At 38.2% G+C, this 24595-nt stretch overlaps 1 protein-coding gene across 9 annotated transcripts in view; it reads right to left on the bottom strand.

Annotated features, from left to right (window-relative positions):
• The window catches only part of ITCH (itchy E3 ubiquitin protein ligase), a 129482-nt gene that overhangs the window by 72444 nt on the left and 32443 nt on the right, over positions 1–24595 (bottom strand). For 5 of the 9 annotated variants that reach the window (XM_045980764.1, XM_045980763.1, XM_045980757.1 and 2 more), the window contains exons 3-4: positions 14007–14097; positions 2766–2907 (exon numbers count right to left, since the gene is read on the bottom strand). In XM_045980764.1, the coding sequence (XP_045836720.1) occupies positions 2766–2907; positions 14007–14076 (212 nt within the window). In that variant the 5' untranslated portion in view covers positions 14077–14097. Of the gene's footprint in view, positions 1–2765; positions 2908–14006; positions 14119–17313; positions 17360–24595 lie in introns of all 9 variants that reach the window. The other 4 variants (XM_045980759.1, XM_045980762.1, XM_045980760.1 and 1 more) reach the window with 3 other exon arrangements.

Here is a 24595-nt window from a genome sequence, read left to right as displayed (position 1 = left end):
AGGGGAGAAGGAGGCACCCGGGTGGCTCAGTGGGTTGAGCCTCTGCCTTTGACTCAGGTCATGATATCAGGGCCCTGGGATAGAGCCCCTCACCACACTGGGCTCTCTGCTTAGCAGGGAGCCTGCTTCCCCCTCCCTCTCTGCCTACTTTTGATCTCTGTCAAATGGATGGATAAAATCTTTAAAAACAAAAAACAACAACAACAACAAAAAAAGAACACTATCTGGAGACACCTGGGTGACTCAGTCCTTCTAAAAGGCGATCAAATCTGGGGGGACAAATAAACACTTTCTCAGAAGTCTACCTATGCCTATTCCCCGCATCATATTTCCACCACCACTTTAACAGTTTAAACAAACTAAAAAATTCTCATCTTAACACTGCCTCTTCTTTTGTGGGATGGGGAAGGACAATGTAGTCTTCTCTTTGAAATTCTCAGATGGGGGTGCTTGGGTGGTTCAGTTGTTAAGCAACTGTCTTCAGCTCAGGTCATGATCCCGGTTCCTGGGATGGAGCCCTGCATCAGGCTCCCTGCTTGGCGGGATGCCTGCTTTCCCTCTCCCACTCCCCTTGCTTGTATTCCTGCTGTTGCTATGTCCCTGTCAGATAAATAAATAAATAAAATCTTGAAAAAAAAAATAGAAATTAAATATTAAGAAATAAAATTCTCAGATATTACATTCAGAAGAACATATCAAGAAAACATTCTTCCATTAGTCAACTGGGAAATCATAGTGGGGATAGAATAAAATAAATGATTACTTTTACTTTAATTTGAGAGAGGATAAAGTATACTGTCAAAGATGGTCTGACCTAAATTATTTCAATTCTAGAAACAATGTCTGCAATGGAAGCCATGTTAAAATTGCAGACCTATCTGTTGCAACTTAAAAATTCAAAACTTGAGCTATGTGTTTCCCCAAACATCTGGGCTCAACAAGAGCACTACCTTAAGGGGCTACAGGGAGAGTTTCTTTTTTCTTAACTTTTAAACCACTAAAGAATTCACATCATCAGTTTAAGAGCCTCAAAGTGCATATCTAGTGAATACAGCCAGCAGCTGGGAGAAACTAGATGAGTGTTCAGTCAATACTCAATTATTCTGCTGAACATCTCTAGTAATTATGGAGGCTGTGAACTTTAATAGATTTTATTTGCTTTTTAAAAAAAAATTTTACTCACATGATTTAAAATTTAGAGACAATCTTTAACAGATCATTAATTAAAAACAAAGTCTAATAAACTTTGTTGAAATAAATACAAATGAGAACCATCAGAATGACACTTCTTAAATTTCATTCATTTGCTCAAAATCATCATGAAGTATATCAAGATATTATGGAGGGCACGTACTGCATGGAGCACTGGGTGTGGTGCATAAACAATGAATTCTGTTATGCTGAAAAGAAAAAAAAAAAGATACCCTAGAAATCCAAAAGTTAAAGAACAACTTAGGTATATCCAATTTGTTTTATAATTTATTAGGAATAAATACTATACACATAAGTGTGTACTGTGTGAAGAGCATATAGTTTCAAATATCTTATCTCACCATTTAGAAATAAAACTTTTCTTTAGTCACTGGTTTACTTCTCCAAGGGAAAAAAATGCAAGAATTCCAAATGTTAGGTAATAAAAAACAATTTCTGTGTATTTGATGTGGTAACAATTATATTTTGAACTACATTTTTATATAGTTGGTACCCAAACTAAATATGCTATTATTCTTTTGAAGTCCATTTGTTGTTAAATCACATTTTCTTCCATTTTAGTAAAAACATTAAAATTAATCTGTAATTCTCTACAGTGAGTATTCAATACCAACACATGGGGCTCTGTCAGTTAAGTGTTAAAAACTGAGCTATCTGCTACTTCCGTGAATTCATTCTACAGATAACAGCACCAAATTACAGACACAGGCATATGATGTATACTACGATGCTGTGTAATAACACATTAGAAACCAACTGATAACAGAGAACTAGTAAAATAAATGATAGTCCATTCTTATTAAGGAATATTATATAACCATATAATGTATGTTAGATCTCTCTATATATATAGCTAGAGAGATAACCACACTATGTAAAGTATAAAAACAGTTATAGAATAAAGTTTGTAATTTTTTTAAAGGAAGAAAACCCTCATGTAGGTTCTGTGTGGGCACTGTAATTAAAAACACAAAAGAAAACTATTTTTAAAAATTAAACTAAAAAATAAAGTGAGTGGGACACCTGGGTGGCTCAGTCGATTAAGTATCTGCCTTCAGCTCAGTACATGATCCCAGGGTGCTGGGATCCAGCCCTGCCTCAGGCTCCCTCTTCAGCAGGGAGTCTAGTCTCCCTCTCCCTCTGCCCACCTTGACCGCCCCGCCTGCCCCCTCACCCCCTCATGCAAATTCTTTCTCATTCCCTCAAATAAATAAATAAATGAGAATTAAGTGAGCTACTCATGGCTCTAAATTAAGGAAAGAGCTGATAAGAATCTTTCTAGGCCCATGACCATGGGCTCTCCAGATACTGTTCAGCAGCAGTAATGATACCATCATCAACTAACCTACAGAAGATAAAGGAGAGATTGGAGAAAGAAATATCTAAAGAGAAACAAAAGGGGACTAAAGAAAGTAGTCCTAGGAATAGGGGAGAAAGAAAAAAAAAAAATGAAAGAAGAGGAGAAGCAAAGAAACCAAGTGAGAAATTTTTAAAGCTTCGTTTCTGTTCACCTACTAAACTAAATATACTATAGAAAATACTTTCAAACCTACACTGTAAGGGGTTGCTTCCATTTGGGACTGTTCGTATTGTTGCATTTTTCTGTCTTCTTTGACTGTCCATCTACTGTGACTTCCACATAAGGACTTGGTCCAAACCAATTCTTTTTATTTTCTTTAAGTTTTGCTGAAATGACTAGGCAAAAGAAAAGGGAAAATATTTAAATATTCAAGATGTTAGTTCGTCCTTCAAATCAACTTAATTTCATAAAGGTTACACAGAACATTATTACTTTTACTCAGAGAGGCAGTTTTGCTCTAAAATATTTACTAATTTCATTCAGTCATGACCTTTGTATTTCCTCCCAACCTAGTAAATAAACAGTCCTTCCCCCATATAATGCATCCAAATTACTATTAATATACCTCCAATGTCGGTATCGACAGTCTCAGAACTCTAATGTCGATTGGAAAATACAGCAACAAACCTGGTTAACAAATATTTGAATGCTTACCATGTACCAGATATTGCTCTAACTATAAACAGAGCAGTTTACAATACAGAAAAGCCTCTGGCTCTCAGGGAGATAATATCCTAGTTAGAGGAAGTCCGTATGCTGAAAAACAGGCTCCTATGGCAGAATATGACCTGATAGTAAGGAAGGCTTTGGAGGAAGCATTTTGAGCAAATACAGGGAATTATCTAAATACAGGGAATTAGCCATGAGAAGTGGGAAGAGCATTCTAGAGAGAAGCAAAAAAAAAAAAAAAAAAAAAAAAAAAAAAACCACTTGGCATATCTGAGGAAAATATAGTAAAGAGGGAAGTATGGTAAATGAGATGAGATTACTTTTAACTTTGTAGGCCCAGATAAGGAATTTGGATTTTATTCTAAGCATGCTAGAAAGCCACCAGAGGAAGAGAGTTACAAACTAGGATTATTTTTAGCATCTCATATATCTCATATTTGCAAGAGTTTCCTACAAAATGCATCTTAAGATACTGACTCCATCATTTTCACCCTTGAGTTAGTCACTTTTGCCAAAAAATAACTTTGTCCGAGCCCCGTGGAAGGTGTAACAAGTAGATATGTATCCACCAGAGTACTTCATGGTTCCCACAAACGAGAAATTGCTCCCCCATAAATGTGGTAATCACAGCCATGGAAATATTCCCTTGCAAAGCACAGATAATGCCAGTACCTATCAAGGTAAAGCGACCCTTGGAGTTGTTAGAGTCATCTGTATAGCAGCTACCCAAGAAGCTCAATATATAGTTCAAAGTACAGACAGTCTGGGCATCCTACAAGTCCAGTCCCAGGTAGCAGCCATGAATCTCCTGACATCACAAGTACCACAGACCTCTGTCCTTTGGTACTTACATGCCTTTTTTTGATGCATGCAAGCCAGCTACAGGGTTAGTACTCCAACAATGTATTCACATTCTATAAATTAGAGCTCCATCAGTATTTTAGAATACTTGGTGTAATAAAGTTCAATGAGATTTGAAATCAATATGCAGTATCAAAAAAAGTATCTGTCAACAAAGAAAAAGAGTTGTAAGAGATATTACTGAAGTAGGCAATAAGGAGCCAGTGAGGAATTTTAAGTAAAAGAACGCTATTCAACAAATTTACTAAGAGCCTACTACATATATCAGGTATTATCTGGGGCACTGAGAATACAGTGATGATCAGACTAAAACTCAAAGATCATTCTACTGCTGTGGGAAAAATGAAAGGGAAACAAAAGTAGGAGTTAGGAGACTACTAGAGCCATCTAATAAGAAATGACAGTGATTTGGTGGTGAACATGGATATGGGGAGGAGTAAGTACTTTCTAAGGAAAACCAGGATTAGATTACATGAGGAAGTTGGAGAAAACAAGCAGCAAGGATAACTCTCAGGTTTCCAGCATGAAGAACAGAATGGAAGATAGTATCATTTAACAAGACGGAAAAGATCTGGGAAACAAGTTTGAGGGGAGTGGCATGGGCAAGAAGAAATCAAGAGTACTGTACTGAACATATAAAATTTGAGATATGTGTGAGACATCCAAGTATAAACACTAAGAAGTCTTTTTCAGTACTTGAGTACGGAAAGTACTCAAGTAGGGACAAGACCCACTCTGATTAATACGTACTATAAAGCTCTAGTACTTAATACAGAACAAAATTCAATCACAGGATTGCCACAGAAAAAATATAAAACCCTTGTTTTTAATATATCTCTGGTCTGACAAAAGGTGAAACAGCCTAAACAATTATGCAAGGCCCACCACTGTATTTCAGGGGCTCTTGTGTTCCTCTAAAACTGATTAACCAAAGCAATGCAGGCCTGACAGGAAGGAAATGATCCGCCCTCAGTGGTTTTTTAGGGCACCTGGGTGGCTCAGTCACCTGCCTTTAGCTGAGGTCATGATTCCAAAGTCCTGGAATAGAGCCCCACATCAGGCTCCCTGGGCAGGGAGTCTACTTCTCCCTCTCCCTCTGCCTGAAGCTCTCCCCTGCTTGTGGGTGTGCATGCTCGCTCCCTGTCAAATAAATAAATAAAATCTTGGGGAGTAAAAAGGATTCAAACTTTTGGAAGTTGTTTTGCCACATAATCCCATCCAACCCCAATAGAACCATTTTAGGAAACTTTAAATGGGAAAGTAAAAGGGGTAAAGGAAACTAACACCAACTGTCAGTGTTTGCTATCATTGTCATTTCAATAACTGAGACTAGTCTCTGAGATAGATACAATCATCTTACTTTTTACACATAAAAAGACAAACTCAAAAGAACTTAAGAGTTTGCCCAAGGGTCACTTGTGAAGCCTGAACAAGAGAAATTAAGTGCTCAAACCCCAGTTTATTTATTTATTTATTTTTGAGACAGAGAGAGAGAGAGAGAGCACAAGTGGGGTGGAGGGTCAGAAAGAGAGAGAGAGGGAGAAACAGACTCTCCACTGAGCAGGGAGCCCGATGTGGGGCTTGATGCCAGGACCCTGAGATCATGACCTAAGCTAAAGGCAAACACTTAACTGACTGAGCCATCCAGGCACCCCCAAAACTCAGTTTAGAATGCATAAAACTTTTTTTGTTATAGTCCTAGTATTAGGAAATAGATCACTTACTACTTCCCGAAATTTAAATTCCTAGAGTAAATAAGAATAAAAACAGTCAACTGTATGACAGGGAACCAAAAAATTGTATCATGTTACACAGGCTAATGCAAAGATCTCTAATAATTTTTCATTTTTAACCTCACATCTTCTAGAATTATCTTCCTAAAACAGATGTGATCATGTAAATACTTTTCAAATACTTCTCTAATATCTGAAAAATGAAATTTAAACTCTGGGGTATTTTACATTGTTATGTACCTTTTCAGTCTCCTCCTATACAAAATCCCACCCAGCCCCCTGGCATTCTAACCACCCTTAGCTGTTTGCTGTCCCTCACAAGGGCTATGTATTTTCATATGCTACTCTGGAAGTTCCACTCACAATGATCCTTCTTCCTTTCCTACCTAATAAAATCCTGTCTCTACGTTTCCTCTGCATTTTCATATTTATGTATGGTTCCTACAGCTTTTCATTCTGCCTTAGCTTTTATTAAGTTTACTGGTTTTTAGTTTAACTAACACTGTAATACCTGTCATGACAAGGATGTAGACAGTCTTTATATAGCATTTAGTAATTTAAACATGAGAGACACTTGACATATCTGTTGAACCCAATGATTAGTCATGGTAGAAAACAAGTTCCTCTGCTTTATTGTTACATACACACATACAGTATCTATTGTATATAGTTTCATGGCATATATTAATGTTCTTCTGGGGCACCTGGCTGGCTCAGTCAGAAGAGCATGCAACTCTTGATCTCAGGGTCATGAGTTCAAGGCCTACATGGGGTATAGAGATTACTCAAATAAAAAAATTTTTAAAAATTTTAAAATTTATATTAATGTTCTTTTGATCCTTTCTGAAAGTCAATGCTTTGACATGATTTTGGTTCTTCATCCTAACTCTCCAGTACAAAAAACTTTGACAATTTATTATTTCTTTTAAAAGACTTATTTAAAAAAAAAAAAAAAAGACTTAATTATTTATTAGGGGTGGGGTGCAGCAGAAGGAGAGGGAGAGAGAATCCCAAGCAGACTCCCCGCTGAGCATGGAGCCTGATACAGGGCTCAAGATCATGACCTGAGCTGAAATCAAGCATCAGACCCTTACCCAAATGCACTACCCAGGCACCCTAACAACTTAAATATAAAGAAATTAAAGTGAATCCTTAGCTTATCCCAACCTATTCTGGGAACTGGGGGGGCTACAGTGAACAAGGTAAAACAAGTAAGGGTGCTGAGACCCAGTAAATTAGCAGTATGAGCTGAATAAGAAATAAAACCAGTTAAGCAAGGGCTAACTTTGTGGTCAGAGTTATGACAAGCCACAAAAGACCTCTGTGGCAGAAATATGTGTTGACTAGAAAGAATTTTATATAAACTCTGAACTTTAAATTCAAGGAAAAAGGGCACTCCTACTATCCAAGCAGAGATTACAGTCTTCTAGTAAATTTGGTAAAGTGCAGTATTATTTAATTCCAATTAATAATAAAATCAAGATGCTTTCTCTTCTTCAAATGATCGGTTCTAAATAAAGACTGGGGCAAAGAAAGTTCTAGGAAATAACAAAGTTACTTATTTTGCCCACATTATATAATGCTAGTACACAACAAGCATCAAAACAAAACAAAACAAAACAAAATAAAAAAAACAGATTAATTCAGAATACCTGGGGTTATGTGTACAACATAAACAGAAAATGGCTAAAGAGAGGAAAGGACATAAGAAAACAGATTTAGGTACAAGGTAAGGGACCAGGCCATATGATTACAGGAAAAATGAGTAGATGACCCAAAAAATCCAATTATAAAAATCAGCAGAATCTGATGACAGGAATGTGAAGGATACAGGACAAAGAGGTAAAGAAAATTTTAAATATGTGACCCACCAGTTAGCCTCCTCATAACAATGTTAACACTTCCATTCCGCTCATAAATTAAACTTTTACATAAACATCAATGATCTTTCACAAACACTGCCATTCTTGCCATTTGTTCTTTTAAACTTAAAGAAAATTAGAATGAAGGGTGCCTGGGTGGCTCAGTCAGTTAAGCATCTGCCTTCAGCTCAGGCCATGATCCTGGGATCCTGGGACGGAGCAGTGAATAGGGCTCCCTGTTCAGTGGGGAGTCTGCCTCTCCCTCTCCCTCTCCCTCTGACCTTCTCCCCTGCTCGTGCTCTCATTTGATCGTGCTCTCTCTCAAATAAATAAAAAATCTTAAAAAAAAAAAAAGGAAAATTAGAATGATAAAGATGATATAAAATAATCTATGACCTTTATTAAAAATTTAAGCTTAGGTTGCTGTTAAGATATAAATTAGATGGGTATTACTAGAAGGAGAAAGAAATAAGGAATCAGGGAAAGAGAATAATCTATATTTACACAGTATTTTAGAGTTTTCCAACATATATATATATATATATATATATATATACATACACACACTGTCTCCCAACAACCATATGACAAAGATGTTAACGTCCTCAGTTCACAGCTAAGAAAAGAGGCTCAGAGATATTAGTGACATGCACAAGGTTATAAAACTATCAAGTATCAGAACTAAGACTAAAATCCAGGGCCATTAACTCCCCTGAAGATGGGAGTCATTAGTCTATATAGATTTCATAACTAAAACCAGGGGTTGTGGGTTAGATGACTTCCCCAAGAGTTGAAGTGTAGAAGCTTTAATGGCACACTAGTCAAAGCATTTGAAAGTATTTATTATTTCCTGTTATAATTTTTACATCTGATAAATTACACAGGAAAGCTACTGACCAATACAAAGAACAGTATAGAGACATTCAATAACAATATTCAATTAAAATGTGAAGAGATGATTAAAGTTAACAGAAGTTCCCAAAGCAACTACCTCAACGAATTATCTAGATCCACGTGAGAGAGTAGTACGAAAGACAATCTTTCTTACTCAACTCAAACTTGAACACCTAAATGGCTACTCAGGGTATTTCCATACATTAGATTCAAGTTACACAAAGTGTTACTAATGCAGGGCATCTGGGTGGCTCAGTCTGCTAAGCATCCTACTCTTGATTTCTGCTCGGGTGATGGAATCAGGCTCTGTGCTCAGCAGAGAGTCTGCTTGAGATTCTCTCTCTCCATTTCCCTTTGCCACCTGCCTTCCTCTCTCTCTCAAAGAAGTAGATGTTTAAAACAAAGTGTTAGTAATGCATCAGTATTATACTTTTTTATTCTATGTAAATGCTGAAAAGGAAAGGTGACACTGCCTCTCCTTTGATACTCTTACGTGAAATTAAAACTTACATCCAAGTTCTCTAAACAATCCAGTTAACAACAGCACTATGAATTTTTAAACCTCTATGTTGCTACAGCTTACAAAAGTGTCATTTCTCTGAAATAAATTTTCTACTTGCCCTCAATCAGGTGAGGATGACCAATTAGCAAACATATATTGCAAATAAATAATTAACAGGAATTTATGTATGTCTGCATGTATGATAGAGGAGGTTAAAAATAGGGGTCCCTGTTTGGCTCAGTTGGTAGAGCATGACCCTCTTGATGTCGGGGTCATGAGTTCAAGCCCCATTCTGGGCGTGGAGACTACTTAAAAAAAATAAATTAAAAAAAGAAAGAAATTTGAAAGAGGTAAGAAAATAATAAGAGTAAGAAGCCATCTGCAGATTCAGTGCACTACCTATCAAGATTCTAGTAGCATTTTTTTTTAAAGATTTTATTTATTTATTTGACAGAGATCACAAGTAGGCAGAGAGGCAGGCAGAGAGAGAGGAGGAAGCAGGCTCCCTGCTGAGCAGAGAGCCTGATGTGGGACTTGATCACAGGACCCTGAGATCATGACCTGAGCCGAAGGCAGAGGCCTCAACCCACTGAGCCACCCAGGTGCCCCTCTAGTAGCATTTTTGATAAACGTAGAAAAAACACTCCTAAAATTTATATGGAACTACAAAAGACCCTGAATATCCAAAGAAATCCTGAGAAAGAACAAAGAAGGAGGCATCATACTTCCTAATTTCAAGCTATCCTATAAACCTACAGTAATTGGGGCGGCTGGGTAGCACAGTTGGTTAAGCAACTGATTCTCGGTTTCAGCTCAAGTCATGAACTCAGAGTTATGAGACTGAGCCCTGCGTTGGGCTCTGCACTCAGCACAGAGTCTGCTTAGGTTTCTCTCTCCCTCTGCCCTTCCCGCCCCCATGTGCATGCTCTCTCTCTCAAATAAATAAAAAATATATCTTTAAAAAAAAATAAACCAATAGTAATCAAAATGATATGGTACTGACATAAAAACTGACAGACCCATGGAATAGAATTGAGAGCTCAGAATAAACACAAACATATAAGGTCAACTGATATTTGACAAGAGCCAAGAATACTCAATGGAGAAAAATCAGTCTCTTCAATAAATGCTGCTGAAATACTTGGATTTAAAAAAAAAAAGAAAAAGAAAAAGACACAGGCACATGGGTGAATCAGTTGGTTAAGCATCAGACTCTTGATCTCAATTCAGATTTTGATCTCAGGGTCATGAGTTCAAGAGCTGCGTTGGGTTCCATGGTAGTAGTGGAGCCTACTTAAAAAAAAGGAAGGAAATGACTGGGTGGCTCAGTCAGTTAAGCATCTGCCTTCAGCTCAGGTCACAATCCCAGGGTCCTGGGACCAAGTGCCACATCATGCTCCTTGCTCAGTGGGGAGCGTGCTTCTCCCTCTGGCTGCTGCTCCCCTGATGATGCTCTCTCTCTGGCAAATAAATAAATAAAATTCTTAAAAAAAAAAAAAAAAAAAAGACAAGAAACTAGAGCAGAACCACAGAGTAGGATTTTAACTATGACACTCAACTCTTATCAGTCTTTCACAGCAACCTTCTAAAACACAAATACAATTGATTACTCTTTGTTAAAAGCCCTGATTACTCTCCATATCTTCCAAACATGATTTTTTTGGAGCCCTGACACACACCTTAAGGAGAGGAACCACTCCCCATTAAATTCTCATGGTTCCCCACTCTGCAGCAGTGGCTTTTAGGGCACTGGTGAAGTCCTGTGCATTTCCCTGCTTTGTGCCTCTTGCCCATATTGTCTCCTAAAAAAGATCCCTTCTACTCCCCCACATTTTAAAAAAATAACCTCCTGCATTTAAATAGTAACAATGTTTTAAGCACCGCCTCCTTTCACAGCAACTGGTCAAACACTGATCTCTCTTTCCTGACCAAAGTTGTTCTCTCTTCTTGACATTACCATATACCATGGCATTTATTTTTTACACTTGAATATTTATGCCCTCCTTGATTCTAGAAAGACATTGAGGCAGCTTACCAAAAACAAAACAATACTATAACTGATCCATTAACATAGAACAAAAATTATAATGTCATTAAAGGGATTTGTACAAAAAACTTAGTTCTAAGGTTTCTAGCATCAAAAGCAAAGAAGTAAACAATGAATTATGAAGCACAGTTGATTTATTCAACTTGGGACATTACTCTTTATAATCTTATGCCCTCCATTTGTCTCATATCTAATGATATATTTGCCAAATATATAATTTTTATCATTATTTGTTATTAAACTGTTTTTGCCTTGTATTTGTACATTCTCAGAAAATGTAGACCCAAGATTAAAACCTTATAAATGCCAAGAATTTTGTCTTCATGAGGTATATTCAGGCATTTATTAAATATTCTTCCTACTATGATAATAATGATGATAGCAAATATGGTAAGCAGTATGCAAAGAAAAATTCAAAAGGAGCATACACTGAAACCTAAAGAAGTAACAATATCATCTCTGAGGACTAAGATGATAAATAGGACCCCTGACTATTATTTTACTGAGTTTGTAAAACTAAAAAACATGTGCATTACTCGTGTAACCTGAAAAGGTAAAGACTTTTTTTTAAAGATCATTCCAATCAAAGGTTTCAACATTAATCTGCCCCCAAAAAGAAAAATAATAAGAAGATGGCTCAATTTAAATCAGCTACTCAGGCTAGCTTCAGGATGGGGAGCACCGGAAAATAATCAGCATCTTAACAAAGAAATATTAATACCTTTCACTGAGAATCAGACATCGCTAAGGAAAGACACTATAGTGAAGGGATCCCCCTAAATAAATTCTAAGATGCTGTCACCTTACAAAAGTGTTTTTATATAATTCACTTTTAGGTTTTGAGAAAGATAATAAGGATATGGTTTGTGGCCCAATATCCACAATCCAGAGGAGGATCAAGGCCAGAATCTGGCTCCCTGCTCAGCAGGGAATCTGTTTCTCTCTCTGCCCTCACCCTGCTCTTTCTTTCTCTCTCAAATAAATAAATAAAATCTTGGGGCACCTGGATAGCTCAACTAGTTAAGCAGCTACCTTCGGTTCAGGTCATGATCCCAGGGTCCTGGGACTGAGCCCCACATCAGGCTCTCTGGTCAGTGGGGAACCTGCTTCTCCCTCTCCCTCTGCAAGCTGCTTCCCCTGCTTGTGCTCACATGCTCTCTCTCTCCCCCCCCCAAATAAAGAAATAAAATGTTTAAAAATAAATAAATAAATAAAATCTTAATTTAAAAAAAAAAGACAGGTATAATAAAAGTTAAAATACTGGGGTGGCTGGGTGGCTCAAGTCAGTTGAGCATCCAACTCTTGGTTTCAGCGTGGATCATGAACTCAGCGTCTTGGGATTGAGCCCTTTGTTGGGTTCTGTGCTTGCATGGAGTCTGCTTGAGATTCTTTCTCTTCTGCTTGCCACACCCCCCTACCCACTCATATGCTCTCTAAAATAAATAAAAAAAATTTTAAAGCTGAAATACTATACAGAGAATAACTATTCTATAAGAAATAAATGCCATTAAAAGGATAAAGGCCAAGGTTTCACTGTGTGATACAGACACATGCATGTCTGAAAAAACTGCAGTGACTCACCAAATAATTCATTTATAAATACCTACAAAGAGACCACATGGAGCCAGACTGTTAAAGCTCTTAGCCCAGGCTACAGAAATTCTATACTCTAGCCAAATAGAAGCACTAACGGTTTTTGAGCAGGAATGTAATCTAACAAATGGCATATTAAAGCATTAGGAATACTAATACGAAAGCGATATACTTGGTTAGTATGGTTAGAGAAAGAGAAAGATATTAGTGAAGTAATAATAGCAACCAAAGGATTTAAACAGACATTTCTCCAAAAAAATATATAAATGGCCAAAAAGCTCATGAAAAGATGTTCAACATCATTAACCTCCAGAGAAATGCATATCAAACCCACAATGACATACCATTTCATACCCACTAGGATGTCTATGATCTAAAAGACAGACAACAAGCAATGGCAAGGATGTGGAGAAAGTGAAACCCTCATACAGGGCTAATGGGAATATAAATGGTGTAGATGCTTTGAAAAATACTTTGGAGTTATTCCTCACAAAGTGAAACACATAACTACATGACCCAGTGACTCCTCGTAGGTATATACTCAAGAGAACTGAAAAGACAAAACTTCACAAAAACTTGTACATAAATGTTCATAGCATTATTCACAATAGCTAAAGAGTAGAAAAAAACCCAAACATATACCAACTGATAAATGGATAAATAAAATGTAGTACGTTCATACCTGCAATATTATTTGGTAATAAAAAGAAATGAAATACTAATGCATGCTACAATATAGATGAACACTGACAACATGCAAGAGGAAAAAGTCATAAACAAAAAGCCATGTATTTTACGATTCCATTTATATGAGAGATCCAGAATAGGCAAATCTACAGACAGGAAGTGGATTAGTAGCTGCCTAGGGCTGAGGGTGGCTATGACACATGGGAAGTCCTCCAGTAATGGGTAGAGGTCTCTAAAATTGACTGTGGTGGCAGTTATACAACACAATGAGCATACTAAGGAACAATGATCCTCTAAATGAGTAAACTGTGTGTTATATGAATTATCTCTCAAGGCTATTAATACAAAACAAAAAACAATAGCAACTGACCAGACACCAATGTTTAATAGGAGAGAAAAAACAAAACTTGCAAATACCCAAGAATATTCTGAAATAAAAACATAATTTTTATACAACTAAACCTTCTGTTTCTTCATTCACCAAGCAAATATGAATTCAACACCTAAAAGAGCCAATGAAGATTTTCTTAAGATTATTTTTATCTTGGGGTAAAAAAGTATAGATGTAGATCTTTTTAAGACTTACCAGTGATCTGAAGTTGTGATTTCATGGTCAGGCTACCCATTGAACCAAGCTGTGATCCACTGCCAGACATACCACCAATAGGACAGCAAATCTGAGCATGGAAAAGGAGACACTGTAAACATCAAAAGATCCCATATAAAAAATATGTATAGTGCTAACCAGACTATTTCCATGTCTCACTGAAGACCACACAATAATGGTAGCCTTAAAATTGCTAAATAAAATTTCCAATTCTAATATTCATCCTGTCTAAACTATCAACAAAATGACATTGCTTTTCATTCTTTCCTTGAACTCCCAAGACTCATTCTCTAGGTTTATGTCCTACCTCACTGATTGTTCTTAGGTTCCTTTGAAAATCCCTCCTGTTTTCTCCTCTCTCTTAATGTTAGAGTGCCCTAGGGCTCAGTTCCTAGTTCCCTCTTAACTTCTCTACACTCATTTCCTCAAGCATATCATCCAGTGTTATGGCCTTAAATGTCACCTATATACCAGTGAGCCCCAACTTTATATTTCTATCCCAGATGTCATTCCTAAACTCCAAACAAGTTCACTTGGGTATCTAAAAAACGCCCCCCCCCCCCCAACACCCGCCAAATTTCACATCAAACACATCAAACTAAACTGCTGATAACAATTTCATCCTTTCATATGCTCAGGCTAAAAACCTTCACCCTGCCTTTTTTATTTCCCTTCCTATCTGTCAGCAATTCAACAGTCTCTGCAGAACATATCCAGAATCCAACCTTTCTCACCAACTCTGCCATCAATCTGTTCATAGTGGCCTCTGACAGCCTGACTTTTCTTCCTGGATTATGCTTCCCTCCTAAATTACTTAATTACAAACCAGTCTCCCTGTTTCTACCTTGTGTCTAGATTCAGTGCCTATTCTGAACACAATCACGATGAGTTTTAAAGTGTTTAAAACCTGGGGTGCCTCGGTGGCTCTGTCAGTTAAGCATCTGCCTTCGGCTCAGGTCATGATCCTACTGTTCAGGGATCAAGACCCATGTCCAACTCCCTGCTCAGGGGGAAACCTGCTTCTCCCTCTGCCCCTCCCCGCTACTCTTCTGATTCAAAGTGCTTGTAATACAAAAAATCCTCCAAGACCATTGCAACATTCTATGTAGTTATTACCTTCTCCTTAATACCCAAAGGATGCATGTTAACAGTACTATGACATCAAGACAAGTGAATCAAGAGACAGCAAGTGAAGTCCAATATCTGAGTGCTAATCTTATTATGCATGATACACTACCATTCTAGTTCTAATCTATATCAACTTTATTGCTGGGGAAATATCCTTCTTAATGGTATGGCATACATTAATTATTCTAAGTAAAAATTACAAAGTTGAAAAGAAAATAAACTTAAGGTCTCTACAGAAATAAAATATACTTTAAAAACTCAAATTAACTTCATATAGAAAGGGCACTCATGGAAGTACAGACTACATTTTTAGGAACAGTGATTCTCCCCCAGATAATTACAGGGAATCACTGTAGTAGTAACAGATGCTCTGTAAAAACATGCTGGTAATTTTAATAATTGATGAACTTATACATATTAGTTTTATATATCAAGTATTTTAAATTAAGAAAAATTAAAATAACCATACATATAATAGTAAAAAAGAAAACCTAAAGAAACCAACTAATATATATTGGCAACCAGTTAAATCACATATTCATATCATAGAACAGAATACTATGCAGCCACTGAAACAAGTAACTTGTTAATGAATGAAACTAAATGATTACAAGAACATTTAAGTTACAAAATATATACAATATGGTGTTATTTTTGCAAACAAAAATTATATACTGCAAACAAAAATTATATATTCCTATAGGTACCCATAAATAAATGCAAAAAAGGTATACATCTGAAACTGGTCACAGTGGTTACTTTTGTGGAGGAGAGGAATATGTACAGAAGGTGGTCATAGGGATCTTTAGTTTTATATGTATTTTTGAGGTTTCTAAAAGAAAACACGTATCACAGATGATTTGCATAATTTTAAAAACAGAGAGAGTAGATATAAGAGAGACTCTATACTTCAAGTCCCATCTTTCCCCCTGAGCTCCAGACTCTTAGGTTTGACCATTATTTACAAATGCATACTTACCTGGTTAAAATGACTAAAATTTTACATTCACCCTGGCCTCAATAGCACCACCATCCATTCAGTTATTCAAGTCAAACAAAATACGGGCATTATCTTTCCCTCAATAAATTCTAAAGATTCTGCCTACAAAACACACCCTACTATATAGTTACTTTTCTCCTTCCCTTCTTAAGCATCCAAGTCCAAGCTACAAACATCCATTCCTTCCTTGGCAACAAACTACGAGAAGTTATTAAACTGATCTCCTTGCTTCTGCACTTGTTCCCAGTTCCTGCTCTCTCCCTGTCCCACCATTCTCCACAAAGCAACTAGAGTATGCTTTTAAAAATAAGTTAGAGACACACAAAACAGATAATCATATCAAAAAATGGGCAGAAGATATGAACAGACACTTCTCCAACGAAGACATACAAATGGCTATCAGACACATTGGCTATCCGACACGTGAAAAAATGTTCATCATCACTAGCCATCAGGGAGATTCAAATTAAAACCACATTGAGATACCACCTAACACCAGTTAGAATGGCCAAAATTAGCAAGACAGGAAACAATGTGTGTTGGAGAGGATGTGGAGAAAGGGGAATCCTCTTACACTGTTGGTGGGAATGCAAGTTAGTGCAGCCACTTTGGAGAACAGTGTGGAGATTCCTGAAGAAATTAAGAATAGAGCTTCCCTATGACCCTGCAATTGCACTGCTGGGTATTTACCCCAAAGATACAGATGTAGTGAAAAGAAGGGCCATCTGTACCCCAATGTTTATTGCAGCAATGGCTATGGTCGCCAAACTGTGGAAAGAACCAAGATGCCCTTCAGCGGATGAATGGATAAGGAAGATGTGGTCCATATACACAATGGAGTATTATGCCTCCATCAGAAAGGATGAATACCCAACTTTTGTAGCAACATGGACGGGACTGGAAGAAATTATGCTGAGCGAAATAAGTCAAGCAGAGAGAGTCAAGTATCACATGGTCTCACTTATTTGTGGAGCATAACAAATAACATGGAGGACATGGGGAGATGGAGAGGAGAGGGAGTTGAGGGAAACTGGAAGGGGAGATGAACCATGAGAGACTATGGACTCTGAAAAACAACCAGAGGGTTTTGAAGGGGCGGGGGAGTGGGGGGGTGGGAGGTTGAGGAACCAGGTGGTGGGTAATAGGGAGGGCACTTACTGCATGGAGCACTGGGTGTGATGCCAAAACAATGAATACTGTTATGCTGTAAATAAACAAATAAACAAACAAACAAACAAATAAGTTAGAGGGGCGCCTAGGTGGCTTAGTGGGTTAAAGCCTCTGCCTTCGACTCAGGTCATGATCCCAGGGTCCTGGGATTGAGCCCCACATCGGGCTTTCTGCTCCGCAGGAGCCTGCTTCCTCCTCTCTCTCTGCCTGCCTCTCTGCCTAGTTGTGATTTCTGTCAAATAAATAAGATATTTAAAATAAATAAATAAATAAAAATAAGTTAGATCAGGGTTGCCTGGGTGGCTCAGTTGTTTAAGTGTCTGCCTTCCGCTAAGGTCATAATCCCACAGTCCTGGGATTGAGACCCGTGTCAGGCTCTCTGCTCACTGGGGCATCTGCTTCTCCCTCTCCCCCTGCCGCTCCCCCTGCTTGTGCTCTCGCGCTCTCTCAAATAAATGAATCTTTAAAAAAAAAAAAAAAAAAGATCATATTCTACTCTGCTTAACCACTCAGTAACCTCCTACCTCAGTTAAAATAGAATCTAAATTCCTTCCCTGGCTTACAGAAGCCTGACTCCATTCTACCCATGACTGACTCTCTGATCTTACCTCGTATCATTCTCCCCCTTACCCATTAAAAATCTAGCTTTCTTTCTATTTCTCAAACACAACAGGTCGTTCCAGCCTTATAGCCTTTGTACCTAACTGTTCCCTCTGCTGGGCATGCTTTTTCCTCTGTCTTTAAATAGATGCACCTGAGTGGCTCAGTAGATTGAACATTCTACTCTAGATTTCCACTCAGGTCATGATCTCCCAGTCCTGGAATCAAGGCCCACATCTCTCAGTGGGGAGTCTGCTTGAGGATTCTCCCTCTGCCCCTCCTCCAGCTCATGCACACACGCTCTCTCTTGATCTCTCTCTCAAATGAATAAATAAATCTTTTTAAAAAAATAGCTAACATCTTATATTCAGTCTTCAAGTTAAGTATCACCTCCTCACATCTGTCTGGATTTATCCAATCTAAAGTAGACATCCAATCACTTTATATGACATTACTGAAAATTTTCTGGTTTATGGACTTTAAAGTCCACAAAAGCAGGCACCTTCTCTACCTTGTTATCAGTGCCTAGAATATTCTGGAAGTTTTGATGTGTTCTTTTCTTTAAGTCCACAATTTCACTTGTCACAATACAATACCTAGTATCAAAAATACAAGAAATAACAAGTATTGGCAAGAATGTTCAGAAAAGGGACCCCTGTGCATGTTAGTAAGAATGTAAATTGGTATGCCACTGTGGAAAACAATATGGAGGTTCCTTAAAAAATTAAAAATAGAAATACCACATGATCCAGTAATTCCACCACTGGGTATTTACCCAAGAAAACTTAAAACATTAATTCAAAAATATATAAGCACCCTTATCTTTACTGCTGCACTATTTACAACAGATAAAATATGGAAGCAACCTAAATGCCCATCAGTAGATGAATGGATGAAGATGTGGTATGTATATACAACAGAGTATTAACCATATTTAAAAAATAAAAAGGATCTTGCCATTTATAAGAGCATGGATGGTCCTAGAGGGTATTATGCTAAGTGAAATAAGTTAGACACAGAAAGACAAATACCATATGATTTCACTTATACGTGGAATATAAAACACAAAACAAATGAACAAACAAAAAAAAGCAGAAGCAGACCCTAAATACAGAGAACAAATCAGTGGTTGCCAAAAGGGAGGGGGTAAGGAGACAAGGCAAAATGGGCGAAGAAAGTGGGAGACTTCCAGTTATGAAATGAATAAGTCATGGGGATGAAAGGTACAGCATAGGGAACACATCAGTGGTGATATAATAGTGACATAGGGTGAGAGATGGCAGCTACACTTGTGGTGTGCAAAGCATAACATAGAGCCATCAAATCACTATGTTGTATACCTGAAAATAATGTAACATTGTGTGTCAACTATATGTCAATTAAAAAAAAAAAAAAAGTCCAGGGGCACCTGGGTGGCTCAGTTGGTTGAGCCTCTGCCTTCGGCTCAGGTCATGATCTCAGGGTCCTGGCATAGAGCCCTGCATCAGGATCCCTGCTCAGCAGGGAGCCTGCTTCCCCCTCTCTCTTTGCCTGCTACTCTGCCTACTTGTGATCTCTTTCTGTCAAATAAATAAATAAAATCTTTAAAAAAAAAAAAAAAAGTCCAGGGGCACCTGGCCGGTCAGTCTGGAGTATGTGACTCTCAATCTTGGGGTTGTGAGTTTAAGCCCCACATTGGGTATACAGATTACTTAAAATCCTTTTTAAAAAATTAATAAAACTTTAAAAAATAAAAATAAATAAATAAGTCAGTCAGTCCAGGGATGCCTGGCTGGCTTAGTCCGTAGAGCTTGCTCAAGCAGTCGGTAGAGACTCTTGATCTTAGGTTGTAAATCTGAGCCCCATGTTGGGTGTAGAGATTACTTAAAAATAACATCTTAATGTCAGGTAGGTGGAATCATACAATTTGAGGCCTTTCAGATTACCTTCTACCACTCAGCAATATTACTAAAGGTTCCTCCATACCTTTCCATGGCTTGACAACCTTTTTTAATTGCTGAATAATATTCCATTGTGTGTCTGGTTTGTTTTTGTTTTTTTAAAGATTTTATTTATTTATTTGACAGACAGAGATCAAAAGTAGGCAGACAGGCAAGCAGAGAGCCCAATGTGGGATTATGACCTGAGCCGAAGGCAGAGGATTTAACCCACTGAGCCACCCAGGCGCCCCTCCACTGTGTGTTTATACCACAGTTTATCCATTCTCCTATTAAAGGACATCTTGCTTGCTTCCAGTTTGGGGCAATTATGAAAAAAGCTGCTATAAATATTCATGTACAGGTTATCTGTGGACTTAAGCTTTTAATTCAACTGAATAAATAGGTATACAACTGCTGGATAATGGTAAGCCTATGTTTTAACCCTGTAAGAAACTGCCAAATCATCTTCCAAAGTAGTTGTACCATTCTGCATTCCTACTAGGATTGAAGGAAAATTCCTGGGGCTGCTGGGGGCTCAGTCAGTTAAGTGTCTGCCTTCAACTCAGGTAGTGATCTCAGGGTCCTAGAATCAAGCCCCAGGTCGGGTTCCCTGCTTAGTGGAGAATCTGCTTCTGCCCCACCCCCACAACTCATGCTTGCTGTTACTGTCTCTAATAAATAAATCATTAAAAAAAAATTCTTATTGTTCTGTATCTTCACCAGCTTTTGGTATTATTAGCTTTTCAAAATTTTGCCAATCTAACAGATGTACAGTGATATTTCACTGATGTTTTAATTTGTAATTCCCATGATATTGAACATCTTTTCATATGCTTATTTAGCATCTATGTATATTGTTTGGTAGGGTATCTCTTCAGAGCTTTTGCTCAATTTTTACTTGTTTCCACATTATTACATTTTAAGAGTTCTTTATGTATTTTAGAAACAAGTCCTTTAACAGACTTGTGTTTTGCAAGTATTTACTCACAGCCCATGGCTTCTCCTTTCATTCTCTTAACAGTGTAAATGTTCCAAACTGTGGGTGTACGTGGGGGATGGGGGTGGTTTCCTCACACCAACGAGCAATTCTCTGACACCAGCGAGCAATTCTCTGACACCAGCTGGGTGTCTTACAGCTTAATTCTGACTGTATTCACCCAGACATAGTGTCAGATCCCACAGGTTAAGTTATCAGTCCTACAAGCTCCCCTGACCCCACTCCAGATGCTAGTCTCAAGTCCAGGATGCCTTGTGCTGACTAACCAGCTATATACCAGAGGTTCTAATAACTACCTCTTTGGGTTTGATTAATTTGCTAGAGTGGCTCACAAATTCCTAGATTATCAGTTTATTATAAAAGAATATCATATCACTAACAGCCAGATGAAAGAGATGCACAGGGCACGGTATGGAGAAAAAGTATGAAGTTTCAGATCCTCAGCCAGTGCACTACTCTCCCCAAATCTTCCTGTATTCACCAACCTAGAACCTCTCCGAACTCCATCCTTTTATTAGATTTTTATGGAGGCTCTGTTACACAGGTGTGGCTGATTAAATCACTGACCATTATCAATTGAATTCGGATCTCCAGCCCTCTCCTCCTTGGGGGCGGGAGGGAACTAAAAGTGCCAATCTCTAATCACATGGTTGGCTCCAATGACAACCAGCTTCCATCCTTAAGACAACTTCTTTTTTTTTTTTTAAAGATTTTATTTATTTATTCATTTGACAGACAGAGATTGCAAGTAGGCTGAGAGGCAGGCAGAGAGAAAAGGAAGCAGACTCCCTGCTGAGCAGAGAGCCCGATGCAGGGCCTGATCCCAGGAACCTGGAATCATGGCCTGAGCTGAAGGCAGAGGCTTTAACCCACTGAGCCACCCAGGCGCCCCCTTAAGACAACTTCTAAAAGTCACCTCATTAACCTAAGAAAAGACACCTTTATCACTCTCATCACTTAGGAAATTCCAAGAGTTTTAGGAGCTCTGTGTCAGGAACAGGACTGAAAACCAGATACCTATTTTTTATTATAAGATCACAGTATCACATAGTCCATTTTTTAAAAGAGATTTTATTTATTTGATAGAGAGAGAGAGAGAGGGAACACAAGCAGGGGGAGTGGGAGAGGGAAGAGGCTTCTTGCTGAGTAGGGAGCCTGATATGGGGCTCAATCCCAGGACCCTGGGATCATGACCTAAGCAGAAGGCAGACGCTTAACAACTGAACCAACCAAGGCGCCCCTCACTTAGTGCATTTTAATAAAGTCCAATTTATTAAGTTTCATCTTTCATGGATTGTGCTTTTGGTGTCACATCTAAAAACTAACTCATTGCCATCTCTTCAACAAATGGTGCTGGGACAACTGCATAACCATATGTAAAAAAAAAAAAAAAAAAAAGTTGGACCCCTACAAAAGAACTGTGGTTGTATGTTTTGACCTGTCTAGAAGTTACATGAAGGACTGATAGCCTCAAGAACTTCTCTTGCCTTTGTTCTCTTGTATGGCAGCTTCCTTGGGGCTGAGATACCCAGGCAGTGTTTGCCAAAAGCATTTAAAAGCAAAGGCAGTGACCAATGCCTCCCAGGAAAGGGATACTAGGTGGGGCGCACAACAGATACACTGAAAAGACTGGGAAGGGAGAGACTAGAGAACAAGACATATTGGGGCAATGAGGGCTTTGAAACACTCTTGGGTATTAAGTTAAATCTAGAAGCTCGTGCAAAGGTCAAGGGGTGGATGCGTGCTCAGAAGGGCTACGAGAAGATCCTGGCCCTTAACTATGACTGACCTTCAGGCTCCATGCAAGCAGTAAGTAAAGGCTAAGACAGTTTTAAATTGCCTAACCACAGGAGTGTCCAAACACAGCCAATCTGCAAACATGGTAGTGTTTGGGGGGTTTTTTGGTTGCAAGTTTTTAAGGATATCCGTCAATCACTAGCTGAACACTAATCTAACAGAAAAGAGACTTCAGTGACCATACATGACAAAGAATACAGACTACACAAAATTAGTTTGGAAATGTCATCAAATAAGCAAACAACCGCAATGAGCAGCAATAAGAAACATGAAATAGGGGGCACCTGGGTGGTTCAGTAGGTTAAGCGTTGGGTTATTTCGGGCTCAGGATCATGATATGATATCAGGGTCCTGGGATTGAACCCTGCATCCTGACTCATGCTGAGCAGTGTCTGCCTGGGTCTCTCTCCCTCTCCCTCTGCCCCTTCCCCTGCACACATGTGCTCTAAATAAATAAATCTTAAAAAAAAGAGAGAAAAGAGAAAAGAAGAAACCATGAAGTGGCAGATGAATTTGATTTCCAGAACATTAAAAATGTTCAGTTTTTCATACTAGCAAACCAAATTCAACAGCACATTAAAAGGCTTACCATGCTATGACCACGTGGGATTCATCACTGGGTTGCAAGGATGGATCAAAATATAAAAATCAGTGTGTTACAATTAAAAGAAGGCTAAAAGTCACATGATCATCACAACTGATGTAAAAAAAAAAAGTATTTGACAAAATTCAATAGTCTTTCATGATAAAAACTGTTGAACCAGGAATAGAAGAAAATTACCTCAACAAAATGAATGGTATATATTGAAAGCCCACAACTAATATCACACTCAGTGGTGAAAAATTAAAAGCTCTGGTTGCAAGGATGGATCAACATAAAAATCAGTGTGTTACAATTAAAAGGCTGAAAATCACATGATCATCACAACTGATGTAAAAAAAAAAGTGACAAAATTCAATAGTTTTTCATGATAAAAACTGTTGAACTAGGAATAAAAGAAAATTACCTCAACAAAATGAATGGTATAAATTGAAAGCCCACAACTAATATCACACTCAGTGGTGAAAATTAAAAGCATGTCTTTTAATACTAGGAATAAGACAGAATGCTAACTCCCACTGCTTTTACTTCACATAATACTGTTAAGTCCTAGCCAGAGCAATCAAACCAGGAAAAAAAATAAACAGAACAACCCCACTTACAACAGCACCAAAAAGAATAAAATACTCAGGAATAAACTTAATCAAGGAGATGAAACTGCAAAACCTGGGGTGTCTGGGTAGCTCAGTCGGTTAAGCATCTGCCTTTGGCTCAGGTCATGATCCCAGGGGCCTGGGACTGAGCCCCGCACCCAGCTCCCTGCTCCATGGGGAGTCTGCTTCTCCCTCTCCCTTCTCCTCACTCATGTTCTCTCTCTCTCTCTCATAAATAAAATAAAAAACTACAAAACTCTGCTGAAAGAAATTAAAGAAGCCACAAATAAATGGAAGGACATCTATATTCATGGGTTGAAAGATTTACAGATTCAGTGCAATCCCATTCAAAATTCCAATGGCATTTCTTTGAAGGAAAAAAACCCTAAAATTCAACGAGAACCAGATATAAAAGCAAAAGCAAAATAAACTGGATATAAATTAAAAGTTAAAATTTTGGGGCTTCAAAACTACCATCAAGAAGTGAGAAGCCAAGGCACCTGGCAGCTCATTTGGTCAAGCAACTGCTTTCAGCTCAGGTCATGATCCTGGAGTCCCAGGATCGAGTCCCGCATCAGGCTCCCTGCTCAGGGGGGAGTCTGTTTCTCCCTCTGATCCTCCCCGCCAGTGCTCACTCTCTCTCTCTCAAATAAATAAATAAATAAACTCTTTTTTAAAAAAAGAAGTGAGAAGCTGGAGGTGCCTGGGTGGCTGAGTTGGCTTAGTCTCTGACAGATGATTTCAGCTCAGATCATGATCTCAC

Source organism: Meles meles, chromosome 16 (assembly GCF_922984935.1).
Source record: "Meles meles chromosome 16, mMelMel3.1 paternal haplotype, whole genome shotgun sequence".
Taxonomy (NCBI): domain Eukaryota; kingdom Metazoa; phylum Chordata; class Mammalia; order Carnivora; family Mustelidae; genus Meles; species Meles meles.
This window is presented reverse-complemented; position numbering and strand designations above follow the sequence as displayed.